Here is a 25,051-nt window from a genome sequence, read left to right as displayed (position 1 = left end):
TTAAGGGTGTTATTTACTCAGGGTTTGAGTTCTCAAATTCCGATTGTTAAAAAGTTCAATGTAATGAGTAAAATTTGTTCTAAACACAAAAGGTATTTATGAAATGAATTATTATTGACAAAACATTTAATAGTTTTACTTTATTGTGGAATTATGTTGAAACAAAAATTGACTTTTAGCCAAACAGAGGAAATTCGGACTAAATTTTGCAGATTTTGTTTTCTGCTAAAAGGTTTTTGGCAGTAGTCTAATATTAAAAGTTAGGATTTTATATTTAAGTCTATGTACTTTTGCATATTTTCCGTTGGTTTTACCTCTCTTATTCATTAAAATAATCTTATGGCACGAATAATAATAATATTGAAAAATGCTTAAAAACGATAAAAGACATCATATCTCAAAATTTTGATCATTGACCTCATATAAATTTTATGCCAACAGAATAAGGTCAATATAAGTAGTTCAATATCATTAATGTTTTTGTATTATCATCATTCAATTTTTTGTAAAATTGAATCAAAAAAGGGTAGGGATTTGAAAACTGATAGAGGAAATTCGGACTGAATTATTTTTTAAAACTGATGCTGAAATCTTAATGTTGTGTACTTATTTAGTGCCACTACCATTCGTAAACTGTATCTTTTTCTTTTAAGTGTTTAATTATTTGTAATATTTTTATAATTAAGAAAATCTCAATCGTAGTGTAAAATTTTATGGGATTTTTCTTGATTTTTCAATAAATGTTCAATGGCCATTAACTCAAAAACTAGGTCATTGACCTACTTTTCTGAAAGTGAAAAATAACAATACAAGCAAAGGTCTATAACACACAATAGATGGTTTTTCATTATCATCAGTGGATTTTTTTTTCATTCTGAGTAAACGTCATCCTTAACGTTTATCAGAAAAATAGTTCAGATTGCTTTTTAATATCCACGAAAAAATCCCATTATGATACAATCATTGTCCCTGGGAGCTTATATGCAAAGGGTTAAATATTACTGGAAATTTGGTTTTTGAAAAAAGAGATTTTTATTTTTTGTGATTATCCTGGATTAGACATATCAAGGATGACAGCCAGATGGAAATTCGTAGAAATTAGTCGATGTTGATTGCGTAAGTCTGAATCGTGTGTGTGTGTAACAGGTCGAGTTGTCCTCAGGAGACACAGTGAAACCAACACAGTCCAGTTTCTCCCGGCATGCCTTCTTGCATTGAGGTTTGTTTTTGTCCCCCTCATTGTACCCGTCATATCCCATCCGTTTCACGTGTTTGGGAAGAGCTACAATCAACAGATCACGAAGAGCTACAATCAACAGATCACGAAGAGCTACAATCAACAGATCACCAATTCTGATTTGATTGATAAAAGCATTATATTTAATTTTTCGGAAAATTAAATTTTAAAACATCTGATGATCTGCCAAAATTTATATCAAACGACGATACTTTTGAATTTCAAATAATTGAATTATACACCGTTATCTGAATACGAACTGTGGCATTCTGTTCTTTCTTCGTTGACACATTGAGAGAGATTGGAGCATAATTTGCAGGATGCCTGGCCTTTTTGATCTTGATATGAATTCCAAGGACAATTCAAACATTTCCTTTGACCTGAACCGGAATGGAAAAAGCAGATTATTTAATCAATTTTGTTTAAAATTTCAAAATACAAGTATATTCAAACAATAACCAGTACTTATGAAAATTCAGATGATTCTAAAGATATGTAAATAAAGGATAAAATGTTTAATTTATTTCCCCATGATCTAATGATTTAGAAAGTAGTGCTATCCATACAAATGTCGCCCATAAAATAAAATGAATCAATGGTAACTTTAGTTCTAGTCTTTGATGAACCAAAAATTTAATCAAATTATATCCAAAAGAGTGTAAAGCCATTGATAACTGAATCTATATATTCACTTAATGCTTAGATAATAGTGACAAAAAATTGATTTCGCAAAATCACAATTACTTTCATGTAATATAACATGAATATATTGCAAAGGTTTCGTAATATTTTTATTAGCTTGGTCTTGAGAAGATTTCAACACACCTAAAACAGCTGTAAAACCTTTAAAGGGACTTGGACATGATTTCACATAAAATTTTCAAATTTTATTTTTCCATTTTCAATGTTTATACTGATGAATAAAGAAGTTTATAATGCTATGTCAAAATTTGAAAGTAAAATATCAAGTTATAAGCAAGATACAGAGTTCATAGTTCTTTGTTTTGTAAACAAAGCTCGAATATTGTCATTTTTTACATGTGTGTTGTATTGGTGTGAGTTTCAATCAAATGTACTTTTCTTTTGTTGATAATAGTATTTATGAAGATATTGAATAAGTTTAAATTGGTTTTTACATGCCATTTTGTCTAAGAAATGGTTATTCTCTACATTACATTTTTTGTAAACAGCTATAAGACTCGAGCTTTGTTTACATATCAATCAGTTCTTACCTCTGTATCTCGCTTGTAACTCGACTTTAACATTCAATTTTTTAGTCAATCATTTAAAATGCACCAGTAAACCATTTTATACATAAAAAATAAAAATAAAATTTATGATCTCAAATCGTGTCCAAGTCCCTTTAAAGCTATACACGCTATAATTTGCGTCAATTTTGAATGACAGTGAAAACGCATGTGTTTGTCAACTTATAAAAGTTATCCTTAATCTGTAAATTACAAGGGTGAATTCCATCTCGTTACAAAGATATAGATTTTTAATTGTTTATTTTCCTGCCAGGAAAATATACCTTTTCATGAATATTGATGAAGGAAGAGCAAACCGACCTCATTGCGCATGTCCGCGGAGAACTAGGTGGTCGTTATTGTTTGCCTAATTAAATATCCAACTTGATTTTTAATATGCTTAACAGTTGTTAATTTGAAATACATACATGTATAATGAGTAAAATACGCTTGCCATTCACGATACCCTTACTTCTGCATTAACACGTATAGGATCTATAAATAGCACATAGGGGAAAAACACAGGTCTACGTCATTTCTTTAAAGGAAGTATTCATATCTACTCACAGGATTGTATTTTTTTCTTTTGTTTGTACTCGTATATCGGACAAATTTATGCTTTACTGAAAATATCCTTTCCTTTGTGAAACTATCACAATTATGAAGATGTTGACCCTTCACCAGTTTTGGTATGATAGGCTAAATTTAGCTGTCGATATCACGTGATAGATTGATATTCACGAGGAGGCATTACTTTCCTGGCAGGAAAATAAATATTTTTTATTGTTTAATATTTGATATATTTGTTACGTTATCGAATTGAGCATTATAATTAACAGAATAAAGGTAACTTTTATTAGTAATCAAACACATACATTTTCCCCTTTATTAAAAATTGACGCAAATTATAGCGTGTATAGCTTTAAACATTTAAAACACCCAAATCTCCTCATAAAAATGATGACTCTTTTAATTCAGAAAATTTGAATATTCCATTACATAGAATGAAATGTATTATTTTTTGGTTGAAATTGGAGATGGTTCCAAATTAAGAAAAAATAGGCATATGTGGAGAAAAAGTAGGCGAACAAAGCCCATATAAAAACGACATTAAGCCCATATAAAATTATTTTCAGTTCATAAACACGGATATAAAGCTATCTGGATAAAATCTAATGATAACAAGAATGTAATACCTTATGTAACGTGATTTGGTAAAGATTAATTCCATGGAGTGTAAATTTCATCGTTAGGTTAAAAACATATGTGGTAACACTGAAACATAATTGAGTGGCCTGTAAGGATATTGCATCAATTATTATACCTAACCTGATTTAGACTGATAAGTTCCAGGTGAACACGGTACACAAGAATCTGAAAATAAAAGATAGATTATTATATACCATATAAATCACCATTAGTACTCTTAGCTCAAAACAATAACGGTACTGGCATCAATAGCAGAAGAATTATAGCTGTATTCAAAAGTAATAGGGTAAACCAAGTGTACAGCGTTGCATTGAGTCAAACACTTTCATATCACCTGGAAAAATGAAATACCAAAATAACTCTAACAGGTTTTGAATTTGCCAGTTGTAATTTATTTTTAAGACTCAAAGTGAATGTCTGACACATTACCTGGTTTAAGTCTTACCTAAGGTAGTCTGGCCGTGTAACGTATTGTAAGTACCATTTGGACACCGTCGGCAAGAACTTGACCCCGTTTTGTTATTGTATCTTCCAGGAGGGCAAAAAGAACACCATTGCTTGGATCCATCGTTGTACTGACCCGCGGGACAAGGCAGGCACTGACCATCCTTACCATACGTTCCGTTGCTACAAGCTATACAGATGAATGCAAGACATATTTGTGATTTTGTAGAAGTGAAGTGAATTTTGTTACATGTATCATCACTTGACCCCTCCCCAAAAATCTACTTGATAAAAAGTAACATAGAGGATAAAAATTACAAGCACCATGCAATGTATGATAATGTAATTCAATTTACAACCGTACTTCTTGGTTCCTGGCCCATACTAGTATTCAGAGGACGCAAAGTGAGCATTACATTAATTAATATATAATATCAATGAAAAATGTTTAATGCTTCTAAAACGATTGTCATGATAGCAACTGGTGCTTTTTGTGATGTTAAGACATTAAAAGTCAATCAACCGAGGAATCAATTTAGCATACGATGAACTGTTATTTTGTAAACTAGTTACCACTTACCATTTGGATTACAACAATGGTAAGACCACATCTATTCACATCTTACAAAAATGTGGGTACTAGAATAACAGTCTCTTAAATTAGCTAAGCTCTCTGGCTAAACATTATACCGAGCGCAGCGAGAGGCGGGCGAAGCGAGGCTTAATGGTAACAAGTCTCTATAAGAAAAAGTTGAATCAGGGATACTATGGGTTGGAAAAGTTTCTTCCAGTCCATTGGCGCCGCCATGTTGGCCGCTATTTTGTTCAACAAAATGACTAATCATTTACATTCAGTGTATACTTACCCTTATGTTTGCATTGGAAATCTCCGACATTCAATTTTCTATAAATACACTTTGTTAATTCGCCGTAACCATACAAAACCAATTTCATATGTACTTTTGAAAAACAATCATTAATATACATCTTCTCCTTAATAAAATAGATTTTTCTCCACAAAGATTCTGGACTATATTTTTTGTCATGAAAGCTAACTAAATAACATGTTAGTATGGTTGTTCATGTCATATCACCGACTTGAAAGAGCGTAAATAATAGTTTTATAGCCGCGATAAAAAATATTTCATTCAAATAGACATCAGTACGAAAAATAAATACAAGCACTGAATGCTTGTTTTCGGATGTCGTCGGTCCTATGACACACCAAGTGGAGCAGACAAATTATCATACCGCGCAAACGCGCGGTATTCAATTCCTATAATGCACCTCTAGTTGTGTCATCCAAGCAGGCATACAACGTTGTACCAACGTTAAAAATACGTTGATTATGGTTGACAACGTTGAATAACCGAAAAACAACGTTACTCGTACAAGACGTTGAACAAAAGACGTAGAAAACCTAATTAATTTTCAACGTCAGTATGACGTCTTGTACTCTGATAAATATCGACCAGAACATAATACAAAATATTATCTGATTGTTTTGCTTTTGTAGCAAATATATTAATCATTTACACTGATTAAGACTGTTCAGTCAATGATCGATCTCTGTACACCCAAGTCTTCAAAACAATGCCAATTTATAACATACATTAATCAAAGTACTGAAGTACTGAGGGGAGTTGATTTTATCGATTATCATTTATTTTAAAATCAACTTATCTTGCATGGCAATTAGTTTCTAATCTGTATTTGAATGACGCACTTTTTTATTATATGAATTTTTAGACTTTTCCGACAAGAATTTCGAGAAACCCCATATGAATCATGTTGTGTAATATTTAACGATAGATTTCTAACTATGTATTCGAATCGAAACAATTCTAAAAATCGTATGGATCCAAGCACTATTGATATCGAATTCTATTCTCGTTCAACCAGACGCTCGGTTGTCTCCGGTAATCTCCGACAAGCAAGAGAGCCTCTCTGCTTGTCGGAGATTTACGAAGACAGCCGAACGTCTGGTTGAACGAGACTTTATTACACTCAGGCGTAGGAACACATGAGACTACAAAAATATCTAAATTGTTCGTATTATATAAAATCTTACTTTTTTCAAAGTGTTTATAGATAAGTTTCCTTGAAAAACAATGCTTCAGCATTCGTTACATCGAATTTTTCTATTATTTTTAAGAACTAAGTCTTGTCAGCGGCGATGATTTGTGCTTAGGTCCAAACACTGTTTCACTTTCGGTTTGCCAGAGTAACTGCATAGGAGAGTTGATTAAAATCGACTCCCAAAAATGTAAACTATGTAGGACATACGACATCCAAAATAAGCATTCGATGCTTAAACTGAGTGGCGCTTTTCTATGTTTATTGACCATTTACTCTATTTTTTAAAACAATGTCCCGAGTTTTCAATGGAAAGTATTTTAAATAAAAATAATTGACTATGCAAACCAGATAATTAATCAGATATAAGACTAGTTTCACGTGTCGATCTTATCAAATCATTAGATGGAAAATAAATACACTAGCAGCAAGGAACCGATCTTTTAGATACTTGATAAAGCATAAATAAAAAAAATTATCAACTTGTTAAATGGATAAGCATTGGAACAAGAAATAACAAATTCATGCTATCACACACTTTCCTTCAGCTATTTACAAAGACAGACCATTTATAAATTGTTTACGTATTAAAGATGATGTTATAATGAACACTGATCATGATATATGTACGTTTGGTTCAACTTTATGGTTTAAGTTAGCAGGGGGTCCTACTGTCTGCGTTTCAAACCATAAATATCTGCGCTCGGCCTAATCAACGGTCATAGCGCTTACACATTAAAAGACGTAAAAAAAAATACTCAAGCTTCGATGTAAGAATTTTGCAAACCTTACGACTATATATATGCCAGATTCAAAGTAAAAAAATAATTGTAATCGAATGAAGAAAGAAAGCAAAATACATATATTGACAATACCTGTTGAAATACAAACTTCAGTGAACTGGGTCGTGACACATTTATGAAGGGGTTGGCAGACTACTTCCTTGCACTTTCCAAGAGATTGCTGTCAAAGGAATATTTAAACAAAGTACTGAAGTACTGAGGGGAGTTGATGTAATTCACAAACGGTCATTAACGAATACACTGTATAACGAATACACTGTAACCACATGAATATAATTGAAAACCACAAGTCTAAAGCTTTCAAAATAATGTGAAACAATGTATATAGAGCAGATAGTGACCATACCAGCGAATCTGTCACCACGTTAGCGAAGATACTGTTGTAGTCCGGGACTCCCTCCAACTCGATGTCTTCATCCTCTCTAGAGTTGAGTCCGCACAGGAAATGTTGTATGTTGTAATTGATGGATTGACAGTGAGGTTTACGAAGAAGACATTCTTTAATACAAGTGTGGACACCAATATTGGATATAATTTCTGTAGTGAAGTTGTCTAAACGATAGCCATGAGTCAAACGCTCTAAACAACTCGCAATCACAGAATTTGGTAAGAAAACTGAAAAAATAATACAGGAAACTCTCATTTTGCTGGAGAGAGTGTTTAGGAGCCCAAAGAAGCAACCAATATTTAATATTGGAACCTGGATACACAGGTAAGATTGTATCGATTCAAGAATAATCTATCTTAGATGGTGTTTGAGAAATTGTCAACAAATAAAAACTCAACAAACGTTCAATGAATAATTGATCTTTATTGGACAATTCTATAACAGGCCAATTAATATAATTGCAATAATGCATGATATGCAATTATTTTCTAAACGAATAAATGGATTCAGAAAATTTGAAAGATTCTTTTATAACTTCTGTATTTGATCCTTTGTTTATTAGGAAGTAAATGGATTTTTTGGTTTATTTTGTAGGTAGAAATATCATTAAAAATCCTTAAAACACGTAATATGTTATTTACAACTTCTGTGTATTTTTGAGTCTAAGGTAAAATGAAGTTCAAGAAAGAACCAGTGCTGGCGATTGATGATCGTTTGTCCGATATTTTTGTCGATATTTAGATTTTTTCCATACAATGAATTATTACCGGCGTTGATTTGGTTTTTATTCTTTATTTATTTACCTATTTTAAACAGGTAAAAGAGCGTGAGGTCCACAAGCCCTAATACTTAGAGTATTTTTTCCCAGGAAATCATTGCATTATTGTAACAATAGCAGATATTGTAAATGGCAAAGTGAGAAGCGTCAACAAAAACCGAATTGTTTATGTAAAAGAAACAACATTTAAAAATAAATTTATTTATCCATTAAAAAAATTCTAATACTAACATTTATCCATTAAATGAATTCTAATACTAACATTTATTGTTTTTCAAAATTATGGGTTAAAATCTATTAACATTTATCCATTTTATAAATTCTAATACTAACATTTACTGTTTTTCAAAATTATGGGTTAAAATCCAATAAGCACTCACTCGGCGTTAACAAAACTATTCGAAATTTTTAAAAATCTTAAAAACCTAATTTGTCTCTTTAAGACATTTGTTGAAATTGTTTTGAAAGCTTTATTGTTGATTGTAGATAAAATATATAAACCTAATATTTTTGAAGTTCAATTACCTTGGACTATTTCGAGTTTGATAGATATAACAAAATTCTAAACAAACGGACAAGCTAATGTTTCTTAGTTTTAATGTTTTAATAAGTAGTTTAACTCTGATTTCAGAAAGCCAAAAGGAGATTTTTAAGAGAAATTTTTAAATTGGTTCGTTATATGGTATTAATATTACTTAGACAAAAATAAAAAGGAAACAGTACAAACAGGCATGATGTTTTCTTACCAGATTTTTGAAATTCTAGTCATATTCTGAATTGTCGCCATCACACTCTGTATATCTAACACTTCGATACATCTTTTAAGGTATCAAAATGGTCAACATATTAACCATCAGATCTACCTAATTTTCTAGAAATGATTTGTTTAGCGATAAAGTATAAACTAACAAAAACAACATCCAGATATTTTACCTTTTAAAACTCAAGTATTTTCCTATATTTTCATAAACATGTAGTGATTTTCTTTTAAAGGAGATCAACACAGTGTTTCAATTGCAGAGACCGTCGAACCCTCTTAAAGTTTAAATTATATTTTCATTATATACACTGAAGTGCTACTTTTTACACATTAGTATCCGTAGAATTCATAATTATTCCATTAGGGAAAAATGAATGCAATTTCATCTGCGTAAAAACAATATTTGAAATGCAATGAAAAACCTCCTACAAAAGACATTGTTAAAAGTATAACGAGAACACGGTGGAATGGGAGTTATTTTCAGATTTTTTTATTCACTCACAACTAGGTCAATGGTATATAACGTACATTGTACATTTGGCAAGGATCACAAGTAAATGTACCTCATAGAAATGTAAAAGTACAGTAAATTGTTTTAGAAAGGCACATTTTTTCTTCTTGATTTGTGTAAAGAAAATTTTGTCATCAAAGCACTTCAATGCAACTCCTAAAATTATTCATATTTCAAGTATCAAACAATGATGTTGAAATGCCACTACACCGAGCTCTCTTTCTGTGTGTATTATAATTATGCATGTATGTACAGTTAGTTTAATATACAGACCTCTTAAGAATATGAGTATACGCATCCAAAAGTTTCTAGATCTCAGTTTATACGGTTTTGTTTGTACATGTAGTAATCTATTTCAACGATCTAGAAACTTAAATAGATTTTGAAGGAATATAAATATTAATCGTTTTTTTAAGGCATTTATTTGATGCAGGAACGACTAATCAGTATTCTTTTTATTCTAGGATCATTACATTAAGTCTTCAATACCCATACACTGCCATCACGAGTATATGCACTGCATTTAGAAAACTTTGACATGGCAAATTTAAAAGGGAATCTGTCTTTATTTTTGTGCATTGCATTTGTAATTGTAATTGGGAATGGACAAAGAGTGTTACCATCTCACGGTAAATGTGAGCCGATTTCGATTCCATTATGCAAGGACTTGCCTTATAACTGGACTATTGTGCCAAATCTTTTAAACCATCAAAAACAAGAAGAAGCCGGACTAGAGGTTCATCAGTTCTTTCCCTTCGTGAAAGCCCAGTGCAGCCCTCAGCTGAAGTTTTTCATGTGTACTGTGTATGCGCCCGTGTGTACTGTTTTGGAGGAAGCAATTCCTCCGTGTCGCTCTCTGTGTAATAAAGCGAGAAATGGATGCGAAATGTTAATGAGTAAATTTGGAAATGGGTGGCCAGCAGGTTTAAAATGCGAAAAATTTCCCGAATCTGGAGTGTGTGTGGGAGAACCTACGGAGTCTACTCCCTATCCCAAAGAACGAGAAAATGGACAGCAAAATACAAATAACATTCCTGAAACGGGGGGAAAAAAACGGATAAGAGGAAGTAAGAATTGATATTTTTTACATATACGTCCATACTGATAAAAGAGAACTACCTCATTAATCGATTGAAACTATTTTTTAAAACAGTTTTAAAGAATGTTTTCAACCTTTTCTACTTATTTAAGTGTTCCTGCTAAAAACCAATTGTCAATTTCACAATACACTGTAAAGATATATGCCGATTTATTTACCTAAAACTTGGATTGCCTCCTGGCCCAGGTTGTATCAACGGTTCATTGAATATTTGCTTATAAGCCTAATGAACATTAGAATTCAAATAAATAGTTAATGAACACATTAAAATGCACTGAACAAAAACATCAAAAATTACTCATAATTGACGTATTGTCAGTTGTTGATGTACACGTTGGCCGTCACCTCTTCCACAATTGTATCAAGAAGTTTCTGAATTTTTAGGCTATGTTCATCAATTTTTGGGCGTTTGCTGTGTTTACATTTTGTCAGGATGACGGAAGCCGACATTAAAAAAAATCAAGTTGAAACTGAGAAAAAAGTTAATGCTAGCAAAATACAGTTACTAACAGAATTTTGGTGAATGTTACTGATATCATTAACACTAAATTTACGTATACCACAACAAACGAGAAAAAGATGAAATTTAAAGAAAAAATAACATCACAGGTTGTTTTGTTGGGAGTAGCAAATCGTTCCATAAAAAAGAAGTTAACAAATTTGCATCTCACAGGAAAGTTTTCAACAAACTTTCCCCGAGAAACACTGGGAGAGGCCCTTGTTCAGTAGCACTATAAGGAGTGAGAAGATCATTGATCCCAACAAAGATTAACCTACACTTGATGGATTTTCGAGCACTGTCCGCTGCTAAGTAAAACCAGATCTATATCTAAGATACTATTGTTTTGTTCAGCAGTTTTTTTTCTAACGCACTGATATCTTATTATAGAGTGTTATATATTTTGAAGAGTATTTCATTGAAGCAGTTATCATTACAGACGAAAGAAACAAAGATGAAGGAGACCAGGGCACAGTCACTTACAACATTTCTAAGCAGACACAGGATAACGGGAATGTAGTCACCGTAGCGGTTGAAAACTCTACATCTAGAACAGTAACTAAAACGACGACTTACATGGAGCCAAGCGTGTAAACAAAATTCATACTTACTTTTAAATGTTCTTATTAAGTGATTTTGACTTCCCAATAATTATCTAATAAATGTTAGGAATGCGGCATTAAGATTTTTTTCTGTAACTACACATATTTTTGTGTATAAATTAGTTCAAAGATTCACCACTGAATTAATGATAAATAAATATAAAGTTTTATGCGTTATAGGTCCAAAAATGTAACAAATATGGGTCAGCGTAAGAAGATTCGACCCAAGGATTTAAGACGAATGGAGTACGCCGTCTTGGTACAGCAAGAACGGAAATTACGAGAGGAAACGACTTTTTTCATGTTCATGAACGAAATGCTACGTCGGATGAAAATGCCTATCCGAGAACTAGCTAAAAACATAACAAGTATCATCGATCATTGAGCAATTCTTATATACCTCTTTTCTACTTTTGTTATACATACTGTTGTGATGTTTAACAAATAAGTGCAGTAATTGTATAAAAATCTGAGCATACGGACTCTCTCTCTCTCTCTCTCTCTCTCTCTCTCTCATTGTTATTAAAAGCAAAACATCAAATTGTGTTTCTGATATTTAATTTTATAAATATAGCTACATCTGTTAAATGCTCTGCTTTATGAAATTTTACAATGTTATGTGGCTAGTTTTCGATATATATATTAAATAAACATACAGAATATCAATTTAACTTAACATTTCCATCTACAGCAAATGGAGGTTCTAAAAATAATGCAGTTTAATATATTTCCCAATGTTCTTTGGGTCCGTTGAACTACCCTTGGATACACCAATCGAAGTCCACGTTCTGTTCGTCATCTACAACTGGCTCTCAGAATATGACTGCCAGTTTTGCATGCTTCTGAAAGTACACTTAGGATACATAGATTCAACTGATACGTGAACAAATTAGATCATTTTGGGGAAAATAAAGAAACCTGTTCACTAGTTCATTACCTATATTCTTGTCAGCCTCGTTCCTCCGGCTTTTTCGGTGTAATCCGGATTTCAGCATTGAGTACGTAAAATCGTCTCTTCAACCAACCAAAGGCACGTTAAAAAATCAACCTGGTCCCGAAATGGACCGATTTAGCCGAGTTAAACCGTTCATAGGCTAACACCAAGAACAACCCTTCGTTTTTTGAGAGGACTTTCTCCTCAATTGTTTGGAGAATGACAATTATGAAATGGTATTTCTTAGTGAACTTAAATCAATAAAAAATAATGGATCATCCGGTAGTATATACATGTATAGCTGCAGATTAAAAAAATATTCTGAAATTACATTAAAATCTATTGTAAGGGCCATTATTAGCATATTTCAAAGGAAAGAGCTTACAATTTTTCAAGGACTTTTGATAATCTCATGTTTTACGAAAGGTGTCAAAGCAAGACAATTTTTAAAAATAGCTTCCAATCACTTATTAATATTAATCTAAGAAGATAACATATGGATGTTTTAGTTTAAGAATGGAAAATTAAAGTCTTAGAATAAAAAAATATATAGATTTACATACTTTCAGATTTACACTATGGGTTTATTAAGGGCAAATATAATGAATATAATGGAGAAAATACTTACGTTATCTATGCTCTGAATTTTTGTACAGAATTATATAATATCCATGGTCTGTGATAGTCCTCATATAATTCGAAAGACGCTCCACGTCTTAGATATTTATATATTATGTTTAGGGTATTTAGTTTTGGCTAACATTCTGTATAGTGGATTACGATTTCAAATGTAAATTTCAAAGCATGCACATGGCATGTGATTTCAATCAGCACAAAATGATATAAAAGGGGATGTAGACAGAGGCATCATGCCTTTCCTTATCTATTATTATGTGTGCAGAAATCCTTTCAATTCGTCAAAAGCAAAACAGAAATATGAGAGGCATAATGATAAATAATACAGAACATAAAATATCATAATGTGATGATGATGCTGTATTAATACCTAATGAATGGAATGGTTTATTTAGATCTTTGTTTGAAGATTACAAACCATAAATTTTTATTGTAGATTTTATATAGGTTTTATGATTCATACCATTATGACAAAATGTGTGGATTGGTTAGAAAATATTTTTGATCATGTTTTCAACCATACTAGTTAGAATTTGGATTAGGAGTTAACAATAAAAATTTGCTAGGAATTTATTTTTTTAACTTGATGAAATTGTTGGGATAAACTTTGGCCTCCAAATCTGTTTCTGCACTTATTGAACAAGAAACATTCCTTGATCGTGTTACTATTATTAAATCTTTGCTGAATTATGTCCGGAACAAAGTTGTTACACAGGATTTGGTATATTTTAAGTGTCTTATGAAGAGCATGTATCCTTTTCTCTTTTCAAATACTGAAAATTGGATTATCACCCCACTTCAATGCTGCTCCAAACGGAAAATGTTCATATTTTGATAAGTATCAAACAAAAGAACGACGTTAATATCTCCTTATACAGAACCTCTTCTGTCAAGAATATTAATTTATACTCTAAACCCAGCCGTCTTAAAAGTATGGGTAAACGCATCCAAACGTTTCTAGATCCCAATTCACGCGATTTTCTTCTTTGTGATTTAAGTCAACTTTAAAAACTGTTGAAATAGAAACTGAATACAATATCATTAGTCGTTTCACATATTTAAAGCACCTATTAGAGACATAATTGACTTTTAAGTGTTCTTTCAATTTCAGTGTCATTACCTATGATATTCAATATCTGGACATTGCACTCAATATGTGAGGTCAATGAATATTAATATTATTAATATTAATATATTTAATTATATTAATATATCAATGAATATTAAATTAGTACATGTATTGATTAATTATATTGGTATTGAATATTAGAAGCAAATCTATGATTCTTTTTGGTCCATGTATTTGTAGTTAAGAATGGAAAAAAATGTTGCCATCCTATAAAAATGTTTGTAGCACAATTACTTTGTGCTAAACTTTGCCTTATAACTTGACTATAATGCCAAATCTTTTAAACTATTAAAAACTTGTACTTTGTATGCAACCGTATGCACCGTTTCGATAAAGACAATTCCTCTATATCGATCTTTTTGTTGTGAAGCTAGAAATGAACGTGAATCTTTTTTTGGGAGTTGATTAATTTTAATCAACTCTTCTATGTAGTTACTATGGCAAGCCGGAATGAAACAGTGTTTGGACCTAAGCACAAATCATCACCGCTGAAAAGTACTTGAAAATAGTCTATAAATTCGATGAAATCTATTCAGATTCATTGTATTTAAAAAAAAACTTAATAATAAATACCTTGAAAATAGTAAGACTTTAAAGGACATGAACAATTTAGATATTTATTGTAGTCGTATATATTTCTACGCCATAGTTCAATATTGCTTGGAAGGGTGAAATATTTTGATTACTGACACAAAATGCATCATGGGACGTTAATGGTAACTTTAAATAAGACACAACATGATTCTAATGAGGGTTTCCGTCTATATTAAGAAACTATGTGCGTACTCATTCAATACAGCTAAGTATCTACGTACCACGAAAATTTCATATCTTTGATTTTTTGATCAAAGAGTTTGAAATGCGAGAAATTTCCAGAGTTGGGAATGTAAGGGCAGGATCCATGAAATGGGTAGAAAAAATAAAAAGAATGTTTTTAAACGAAGAACAGTGGACACATGATAAAAACGTTTAAGAATTAAAAAATTGTATATCAAATATTTTTGATAACCAATTACTTGCTTTCGACATCTTTGTGTATCTGACATTTCATTTTTAGAGACATTAACCTCTGTTATCATTTTTTAAATTATAAAACGAAGGATGTCAATTATTAAACATTTAATTATTGTAATTGAAGTGGCACGTAGAAATACACAACAATAACAGCAAGAACATCGTTAATGGATGCACCTTTAGCTGATGCTGAGTAATTGAACTGAATTAAACAGAAATGAAAGTTGTAACCTAAACCCATCTTCGCTAGCCAAGTGTCCGATTCGTTTTTCTCATCTCATCTCAGATAAGAAAAACGAATCGGACACTTGGCTAGCGAAGATGATTTAAGTATAGAAGATCTCCAACGGACAAAATACAAAATCCATAACTTTTTAAACCAGACATTCAGTGGGAAATTCATAGAAATCAGAAATAGATGTAGTGTGATCGATCTGCGTGTGAGTGAAACACTCGACCTTAGTGACACCGTCTACTAAGGAGAATCCTTTACATGTCCTGTCAAGTTGACAGATGGCCTTACAATCTTGTCGATTGTATTTCCCGTAACTCAGTCCGTTAATACCAATCCGTCCGACATGTTTTATCAAACCTACAATTAGAGTTAATGTCATAGTTATTAAATATTTTTGGAATATTTTCTCAAACCTCTTTGCTCATATATAAATCAGAAAGGTTGGTACTTTTGGAATGAAAAACATTGTTTTATATAATTATAAAAATTCCTCTAAAAAGACGCAGTATATATATGAAAAACATACTGAAGCAATTTGTTCTTCTCCTGTTGGCACAGTCATGGAAATCGTTGCAGTCCTTACAGTTGAATTGTCCTTCGAGATCTTGATATGTACCATACGAACAAAATATACAAGCCGCCTGTCCTGTAACAGATAAGAACCATCGTTAGACGATTTTATCAAAAAAGTTAATTTAGCAATAATTGTTATTGGTAACCTGACAACCAATTCTAAGGTCAAACGATATCAATTCAAATCGAGCTAAATATTTAAACAGGAACAGCAATTGGTAAACCTGTTGTATATTGGTGATATCCCGAAGGGCAAGGTTTGCATGAATCTATTGAAATAGAAACAAAAATATCCAATCACATGTTTTGTATAAAAGCTAAGATATTTTTTTTACAGATCCAAGTACTTTATTTAAAAGTCATTGAAATTTTGAATTTTTCTTTAATGAAGATTATAGCACATTACCATCTTAAAAGCGCCAAAGTAATATTTTTCAAACAATATTGCGAAGAATATGGTGTTATTTTGAAAATTCATTTTTGACCTTGAGGTGTTATTATCATTTTGAATATTGCCTTTCATAATTCATCAAATATTATATTAAAAGAAAAAGTACATTTAATACAGTACTTCTTAAAGATCGAACAACAGTTCTATCACTGATTTCAGATGTCATATAATCTTCTTTAAAATTATCTATGATGGCTGTTCCGAAACGAAAAATTGCGTGCTAATAGAATCAACTGATCCATTTAATAAATACGATTCTTTGTACCATTGTGTCTAACTAAATAGTTTTACAAGTCAAGAAATATGACAATGAATAGGGTGTTAAAGGGTTATAGGTAACTTTTTATTAAATACTGAAGAAATATAAGGCAGTTTGCAAACAGCGTTCATGTAATGTTATTTGGTATAAGAAGGCTGAATGGTCAACAAATTACTGTAAATTCCTTATATTACACGAGTACTTAATTCTGAGGTCTCGATATTTTGCATAATATCGCGAGAATATAAAATCGCGAACGAGGAACATTTATCCATATTTCCTGTAGTTCTCAACTCTCAGAAAATAATGGCAAGGTTTTAAAATCTGCGAGGGGTTTTTCTGACGATTTTACGTGGAAAATTACCCGCGTTTGTAAGGAATTTACAGTAATCATCAGATCTTCCTAAAATTTTAAGATATGAATTATTAGGCAATAACAATTATTTAGTAAAGAATAATTCCATATTATTCACCTTTTAAATTTGGATACTTTTTTATATGTTTATAAGTAGCTTTTCTTTTAAAGGCGATCAATACAGTCTAAAAATGGTAACAATCGTCGAGTGCTCTCAATTGTGTGGTCTTACCTGGCACTGTTTGGCCATAGAATCTATTGAAAGTACCAGCAGGACAAGGATAACAAAAACTTGACCCCGTTTGGTCATTGTAACTTCCAGGAGGGCAATAAGAACACCATTGCTTGGAGCCATTGTTGTACTGACCCATGGGACACGGAAGACACTGACCATCTTTTCCATAAGTTCCTCTCCTACAAGCTTTCGAAAGGAAAGGAGAGTCCAAATCATGAAAGGGTATCATAGACAGATGATGAAGATGTACATTGTTTTCACTATCTGAGAGCTTTTGTTAGAATATTACGTTTTTGAAAATAATAACTATTCTAATTTTTTTTTAATCTGGCAACGATAAAATGGATACAGGTATTGCGTTTCTCGAAGATGAATATCAAAGTACTGAGAGTACTGAAAAACGGGGTCTTGAAATTGTCCTGGATTTCCTCGAATATGCTTTCAAAATTTATGAGTTTGAATGAGTTGTTATAATCTATGTTAATTCGGCTTTTTTGCAATTTTCTGATACTTTGTCTTAATTTTACTCAATCCCGGCCTTCATTATTGTAGAAAATTGACACAACGGTATATTATGTAAAATAAGACACCAAGGAATTTTTTGTAAAAATTACTACTAACCGGGAAAATCAAACAACTATATCAAAGTAAATAATTAGAATCATTAGATTTATTCAATTTTGTGATCCAAGGGAAAATCCACAAGTCGGACGGTATCCGTAACAAAAGTTTTATGAAAACCCCGAAAACTCTAAAACTGCTGAATTAACAAACAAAGTTAACATATAAAGTATAAAGTACAAAGTATACCAATAACAAACACAGGCACCTGACGTTAGAAATATTTTTTTTACAATAAGATTCCAAGAACTTTGACAATAAAAAGATTTGTCACTGTCGCCATTTTGATTTTTAAGACCGACTTATCTGACACGATTTTCTTCATTTGCGATTCATGCAAAATTAATAGGTAAAAATAAATCTGTTCGCCACTTACTACTTTTTGTGTTAACTCGTGCATCACCTACACGAATTACGATACAGCCGTTCCTTTCATCAAAAATCATACTCCGAAAATCAGAGACATAAATAACAGAGATTGTCAACTCCGCCATTAGCGTGTAAATGTTACGGTACCAACCTTACTTTGAGAACTACAAGTGCAACAGCAATCTTGTATAAGTCATTAAATTTGAACCTGATAGTGAACATGAACCTGTAAATATTTTAAGCATGTTTTATTTATGAAATATTTACAAAAACTCTTTATTTAGCTTTTAAATTACTTTTTTAAAACTTATTGACTTTTCACAAAGTTATGGTTATGCATTACTTTACTCATGTAGTGGTAATGTAATGTATTACTTCAAGAAAATTAAGAAATGGTAATGGTAATTTAATGCCCTAATTCATGAAGTAATGATAATGTAATGCATTATTTTTCAATGTAATTCACCCCAAGCCTGATTCCAACTAAGCCGGAAAACATGAACATTTTATTAACTTGGTTCTTCAATCGATAAGAGTGTATAGATTATATGCTGTATAAGTCTTCCAAAATGTATAATCTATTATAGATTTTGCTTACAATGCATTGTTTAAAATTTCAATTCAGTATAATCAACAAAGAGCCAACGAACGAGAAGGCAAATTCAGACTTGTTTTTATTTTCTTTGTACAAAATTCCTTTTGAGACGAACAGCAGTCATACCGCAAGTAGACTGCAAGCCAATGAAACACCTATTTAATTTGTAAAACATCTGTGTATAACCCGTCCCGATTTTAACTTCGGCTTGCGAATGAAGTTTGGTAGTATTAAGGTGGAAGATTGTCAAAATAAAATTTTTCAAACTTTTCAAAAATGGCACATTGCATTTGGGAACTTTAATTTCGATTCCACCATCAACCTCTTCTATTGATTTATGAGCTCGTACACCAACTGAATCGTCAACAGCGCTGTGCATTCAGTTACGTAACTCATTTCACATTTGAACCCAAGCAAGAATATTTTGATCAATAAAACTATTTTTTTATTTTCTAAATAAAATTTTGTGTATACACAAAGGACTTAAAAAGATTTCATGCGTTTTTTATAATACATATTTACTGAAATGCATGAAAACTTTCTGCACTATTTTTTTACGCGTAGACTCAATTCATGTGTTCTACGCGTGCCTTCCGGTGTGAGACTTTGACAGTAAACCAATAGACGGGGTCACGTGACCCCGTCTAACAAGAGAACAAAGTATCAACGACGGGCAATTTTACTTCGTTATAAGCGTAATTCGTTATATCCGTCAAGTTTGCAACATTAAATAAAAATCACTTCGCTGAAAGCGTCAATTCATAAAAAGCATGTTCGCTATTACCGTGTTTTATCTTAAAAAAAACTATTTTGCAGTAAATAGGATCAATTTGTGATTTTATTCTGGATATTTATTATTATTATTATTATATATATATATATATATATATATATATATATATATATATATATATATATATATATATATATATATATATATATATATATATAAAGAACTTGATAGAATCAACAACACTAGGCATCTTTTAAGTGTCGGATCTAATATATAGATACTAAGCCTGTAAACTGAATATATAAAGTACTAAAAATGGCTAACGACACGAACAATAGAATAAATATTGTTCGTGTCGTTAGCCATTTTTAGTGCTTTATATATATATATATATATATATATATATATATATATATATATATATATATATATATATATATATATATATATATATATATATATGTGTGTGTGTGTGTGTGTGTGTGTGTGTGTGTGTGTGTGTTTATGTAAACCATGTTACAAAGAAATAGAATAAACATACCTGTTGAAATACAAACATGGGTATTTTTCATGGCTACACATTTATGAAGAGGTTGACAGACTTTATCCTTGCAGTTTGTTGAAAAATCCTGTAGAAAGAAAAAAAGTGAAACAATATTTCTAGGCAAAATTTTATAGAGAAATAAATTAAAAAAGAACAACATTTCCTACTTATAGATAGCATAGAAATAACAAGTACTCTTTACCTTGGAAACATTTGCTAAATAAGCAAATATGCTGTTAACATCCGGCGTTCCTTCCAACAAAATGTCAGTCCCTTTGGAATTGACCTCACATCGAAACTGTTGGGTGTTGTAATTGATGGACTGACAGTGAGGTTTCCTCAGAAGACATTCTTTTATGCTGGTTTGAACACCAATGTTTGATATTTCTTCAGTGATGAAGTTGTTTAAGCGGTATCCATACATCAAACTATCAAAACAGAATGAAATACTCGGAGAAATTATGAAACAGAAGAACAAGAGTGAAATTTGTCTCATTTTTCAGATGAAATGTATATGCTCGATTATAATGAAGGTGCGCATTAATGTCCTTATAGATCTTACTTGCGATATGGCGACTTCCTCAAAATGAGAGTTTTCGATTGGTAAACCAATATTAAAAAAAAAAAATATTGCAACAAAATTTAATATAACTATGAAAAATTAAAGTAAGTATTGGTATAAGCTAACATTTTCAAATTCAAATAAAAATCATTGCAATATTATTTACTCAGTGTTTAAAATAAATAAATTCCAAGTATGTTAAAATGCTTCAGATAATTTCAGGTTAAGGAGCGTCAGTTGGAAAAGCCCTAATTCTTAGAGTATTTTTTTCCCAGGTTATCTTTGCATTATTGTAACAATAACAGATATTGTAAATGGCAAAGTGAGAAGCGTCAACAAAAACCGAATTGTTTATGTAAAAGAAACAACATTTAAAAATAAATTTATTTATCCATTAAAAGAATTCTAATACTAACATTTATCCATTAAATGAATTCTAATACTAATATTTATCCATTAAATGAATTTTAATACTAACATTTACTGTTTTTCAAAATTATGGGTTAAAATCTACTAACATTAATCCATTTAATAAATTCTAATACTAACATTTACTGTTTTTCAAAATTATGGGTTAAAATCTAATGAGCAGTCATTCGGTTTTAACAAAACCATTTAAAATTTTTAAAAATCTTTAAAGCGTAATTTGTCTCTTTAAGACATTTGTTGAAATTGTTTTGAAAGTTTTATTGTTGATTGTAGATAAAATATATAAACTTAATATTTTTGAAGTTCAATTACCGTGGACTATTTCGAGTTTGATCGATATAACAAAATTCTAAACAAACGGAAAACAATGATAAATATCATATAACTAATTACTAATTGCTAATGTTTCTTAGTTTTAATGTTTTAATAAGTAGTTTAACTCTGATTTCAGAAAGCCAAAAGGAGATTTTTAAGAGAAATTTTTAAATTGGTTCGTTATATGGTATCAATATTATTTAGACAAGAATAAAAAGGAAGCAGTACAAACAGGCATGATGTTAACTTTTAACCAGATTTTGGAAATTCTAGTCATATTCTGAATTGTCGCCATTGGACTCTGTATATCTAACACTTTGATACATCCTTTAAGGTGGCAAAATGGTCAACATATTAACCATCAGATCTACCTAATTTTCTAGAAATGATTTGTTTAGCTATAAAGTATAAACTAACAAAAACAACATCCAGATATTTTACCTTTTAAAACTCAAGTATTTTCCTATATTTTCATACACATGTAGTGATTTTCTTTTTAAGGAGATCAACACAGTGTTTTAATTGCAGAGACCGTCGAACCCTCTTAAAGTTTAAATCATTAAGGTCTTCCATTTCCAACGGAAGACCTTTCTATTATTGTGCGGGAATAAGATTATTAGGGTCTTCCGTTTCCAACGGAAGACCCTCTTGTTATTCTACGGTTTCTTTTTCTTTATTATTAAGGCTTCCGTTTTCCAACGGAAGACCTTATTGTTTTCGTTCGGTTTCTTTTTCTCTATTATTATTAATTTTCTTTGTTCTTCCAACCAATTTTGTGTACGCGATGTCTCTAAAACTACTCCACCGATTAACATGAAACTTTCAGGTCTGATAGATAATGATCTGAACCTTATTGGAAATTTTTTTTATTATGACGTCACTTCCGGTTTTTGAGTTATTTACAATTTAACGATTTTCAGAGGGTCAGCTTGTCCAGGGGTAAACTCCTAAACGATTTAAGATATTGAGTTCAAAATTTCAGGGATTGTAGACAAAAAGGTGTAGATCTGACATGTGGTACATATATTTTCCTGTGACCAAAAGCGCCGAAGCTCGCCCGAGCTCGAAAATAACAGTTAAAAAAGCGTTGTGATTTTTCGTGATTTTCTTTCAATATCTCTTTCCTCGATTGTATTTTGTTATAACATATAGAACAAAAAATCTTTATAAAGTCAAGAGCTTTTATGCGACATCAAGAAAAAGGGGCTGGCCTTTCAAATAAGGGGCTGAGGGGGCTCTAAAGTCTTTTAATGATAACTTTTCACTGGGAAATATTTTGTGATACATTATAGAAGCAATTATGTTCGATCTAACGTTATCCACCTACACATGGCAATCATTTTCCTCTATGTTACGTAATTAGGGATTTTAAGGGGCCAGAAGTCCAAAAATTTGATGCTCAATATCTCAAAATGGAGAAAAAATTTGAAAAGCAATATTGAACAAAAGATGCTCAAAATATTAAGCTTAACAATCTGCAACCATAATTTCTTTGTTATGCAGCCTTAAAAGGAGTTACAGGGTCGGCCCCGAAAACGACCCTCTCAAGATATCTCGAGAACGGTACAAAATTTGTAAACACTTAATGCACAAAATGTGTTTAAATTGATAAGAGCTTTCATTTGAAATCATGAAAAAGGGGCTGGCCCTTCAAATAAGGGGCTGAGGGATCTCTAAAGTCTTTTAATGATAACTTTTTACTGTGAAGTATTTTTTGATACGTTATAGAAGCGATTATGTTCATTCTAACGTTATTCACCTACACATGGCAATCATTTACTCCTATGTTACATAATTAGGGATTTAAGGGGCCAGAAGTCCAAAAATTTGATGCTCAATATCTCAAAATGGAGAAAAATTTTGAAAAGCAATATTGAACAAAAGATGCTCAAAATATTGAACTTAACAATCTGCAACCATAATTTCTTTGTTATGCAGTCCCTAAAAGGAATTACAGGGTCGGCCCAGAAAACGACCCTCTCAAGATATCTCGAGAACGGTACAAAATTTGTAAACACTTGTTGAAAAAAAAGTGTTTGAATTGATTAGAGCTTTCATTTGAAATCATGAAAAAGGGGCTGGCCCTTCAAATAAGGGGCTGAGGGATCTCTAAAGTCTTTTAATGATAACTTTTTACCGTGAAATATTTTGTGACACGCTATAGAAGCAATTATGTTCATTCTAAGGTTATTTACCTATACATGGTAATCATTTCCTCCTATGTTATGTAATTAGGGATTTTAAGGGGCCAGAAGTCCAACACTTTGATCTTCAATATCTCGAAATAGAGGAAAATTCTGGAAAGCAGTATTTAACAAAAGATGCTCAAAATAATGTGCTTAACAATGTACAACCATTTATTGTTTTTATCTGGACACCAAACGGAGATTTAGGACCGGATATCTAAACGATTTGTCCCAGATATCTCAAAAACGGTAACCAATTTCTAAACACTTATTAGCGGTACACAAAAATACCTTTTAACTAAAATGAATGAAAATGAGCTGATCTCTCAAATAAGGGTCACCAAAGGGATAGAAAGTCTTTCACCCATTACACTCATAGATTCCGCCTCCTTTTCCGGATAAGTTTCGTTGACGAAGATTAAGAGTAAGGTCATTCCTTATTCTAAAAATCGGACGGAAGACCTCCTCGTTGCTCGCAACGAGATCGTGTCTAGTTCTTTTTTTTTCTTTTTCTGACTTTTTTGGAGCGCTATTTCTCAAAAACTATACAACCGATATGCACAAATTTTTCAGAACTGATAAAGCATGATCGGTGCTACATATTAATAAATTTTCAAATGATGACGTCACTTCCGGTTTCAGATATTGACGATTTTGTAAATTTTTAAGGGTCATTTTGTCCACGCATCTCCTCCTGAAAACCTGAAAAATAGCACCAATTTTTTTCACGAAATTTTCGCACATTTTCTGTAATATCTTTTGATGTATAAATATTTTGTAAACACATGTAATGCAAAAGTTGTTTAATTTTGCAAGACCTTTAATTTGATATCAAGAAAAAGGGACTGGCCCTTCAAATTAGGGGCCAAGATGGCTCTAAAGTTTTCTTACAATAACTCTTTACTGAACAATATTTTGTTATTAATTATAGAAGCAAAAATGTTTACTGTACAGCTGTTTATCTATTCAGTACAATACCTTAGTCATATGTTACGTAATTAGGGGTTTCAAGGGGCCAGAATTTGAAAACTTTGATCATTAATATCAGAAAAAGGAGAAATATTTTGAATAGCACTGTAGAACAAAAGTTGTTTGAAATAATGTTCTCAACAATACGAAAACTAAAATTTTGTTGTTGGTGGCCCCGGTAAGGAGTTTAAGGGTCGGCCCCTAAAACACATTTATACAGATATCTTGAGAAAGGTTAAGAATTCCTAAGCACT

General features: G+C 31.5%; 3 protein-coding genes across 6 annotated transcripts; 1 reads left to right on the top strand and 2 right to left on the bottom strand.

Annotated features, from left to right (window-relative positions):
* Nucleotides 1-892: 892 nt before the first annotated feature.
* Nucleotides 893-7,659, bottom strand: LOC128156055 (signal peptide, CUB and EGF-like domain-containing protein 1). Its single transcript, XM_052818037.1, has 6 exons — nucleotides 7,363-7,659; nucleotides 7,089-7,176; nucleotides 4,139-4,327; nucleotides 3,814-3,858; nucleotides 1,498-1,617; nucleotides 893-1,282 (listed from the first exon to the last, which is right to left on the bottom strand). The coding sequence occupies exons 1-6, from the start codon at nucleotides 7,657-7,659 to the stop codon at nucleotides 1,065-1,067; spliced, it is 957 nt and encodes a 318-aa protein (XP_052673997.1). The 3' UTR covers nucleotides 893-1,064.
* Nucleotides 7,519-13,913, top strand: LOC128156056 (frizzled-1-like). Of its 4 annotated transcripts, none has more exons than XM_052818041.1 (4): nucleotides 7,519-7,622; nucleotides 9,918-10,520; nucleotides 11,479-11,641; nucleotides 11,834-13,913. In XM_052818041.1, the coding sequence occupies exons 2-4, from the start codon at nucleotides 9,992-9,994 to the stop codon at nucleotides 12,036-12,038; spliced, it is 897 nt and encodes a 298-aa protein (XP_052674001.1). In that variant the 5' UTR covers nucleotides 7,519-7,622; nucleotides 9,918-9,991; the 3' UTR covers nucleotides 12,039-13,913. The 4 variants fall into 4 exon arrangements, with proteins under 4 accessions (XP_052674001.1, XP_052673999.1, XP_052673998.1 ...); XM_052818039.1 differs by having other exon boundaries at nucleotides 7,592-7,728; XM_052818038.1 differs by lacking the exon at nucleotides 7,519-7,622 and having other exon boundaries at nucleotides 9,793-10,520.
* Nucleotides 13,914-15,826: 1,913 nt separating this feature from the next.
* LOC128156059 (uncharacterized) lies at nucleotides 15,827-20,668 on the bottom strand. The gene is made up of 6 exons (XM_052818045.1): nucleotides 20,539-20,668; nucleotides 20,334-20,421; nucleotides 17,472-17,660; nucleotides 16,399-16,443; nucleotides 16,128-16,247; nucleotides 15,827-15,958 (listed from the first exon to the last, which is right to left on the bottom strand). Exons 2-6 carry the CDS (start codon nucleotides 20,349-20,351, stop codon nucleotides 15,953-15,955), a joined length of 378 nt encoding a protein of 125 aa, XP_052674005.1. The 5' UTR covers nucleotides 20,352-20,421; nucleotides 20,539-20,668; the 3' UTR covers nucleotides 15,827-15,952.
* Nucleotides 20,669-25,051: the final 4,383 nt, after the last annotated feature.

Source organism: Crassostrea angulata, chromosome 7 (genome assembly GCF_025612915.1).
Source record: "Crassostrea angulata isolate pt1a10 chromosome 7, ASM2561291v2, whole genome shotgun sequence".
NCBI lineage: Eukaryota > Metazoa > Mollusca > Bivalvia > Ostreida > Ostreidae > Magallana > Magallana angulata.
Note: the sequence above shows the minus strand (reverse complement) of the source record. Positions and strands in the feature narration are given on the sequence as shown.

Coding starts and splice junctions, on each gene's coding strand:
- LOC128156055 (XM_052818037.1), bottom strand. CDS start 7,659: ATGAGAGTTTCCTGTATTATTTTTTCAGTTTTCTTACCAAATTCTGTG. Junction 7,177..7,362: donor ACGTGGTGACAGATTCGCTG/GTATGGTCACTA, acceptor TTCCTTTGACAG/CAATCTCTTGGAAAGTGCAA. Junction 3,859..4,138: donor ACACGGCCAGACTACCTTAG/GTAAGACTTAAA, acceptor TTTTATTTTCAG/ATTCTTGTGTACCGTGTTCA.
- LOC128156056 (XM_052818041.1), top strand. CDS start 9,992: ATGGCAAATTTAAAAGGGAATCTGTCTTTATTTTTGTGCATTGCATTT. Junction 10,521..11,478: donor AAAAAAACGGATAAGAGGAA/GTAAGAATTGAT, acceptor TCATTGAAGCAG/TTATCATTACAGACGAAAGA. Junction 11,642..11,833: donor ACTTACATGGAGCCAAGCGT/GTAAACAAAATT, acceptor TATGCGTTATAG/GTCCAAAAATGTAACAAATA.
- LOC128156059 (XM_052818045.1), bottom strand. Junction 16,444..17,471: donor CTATGGCCAAACAGTGCCAG/GTAAGACCACAC, acceptor CTATTTCAATAG/ATTCATGCAAACCTTGCCCT. Junction 16,248..16,398: donor ATATCACCAATATACAACAG/GTTTACCAATTG, acceptor TATCTGTTACAG/GACAGGCGGCTTGTATATTT.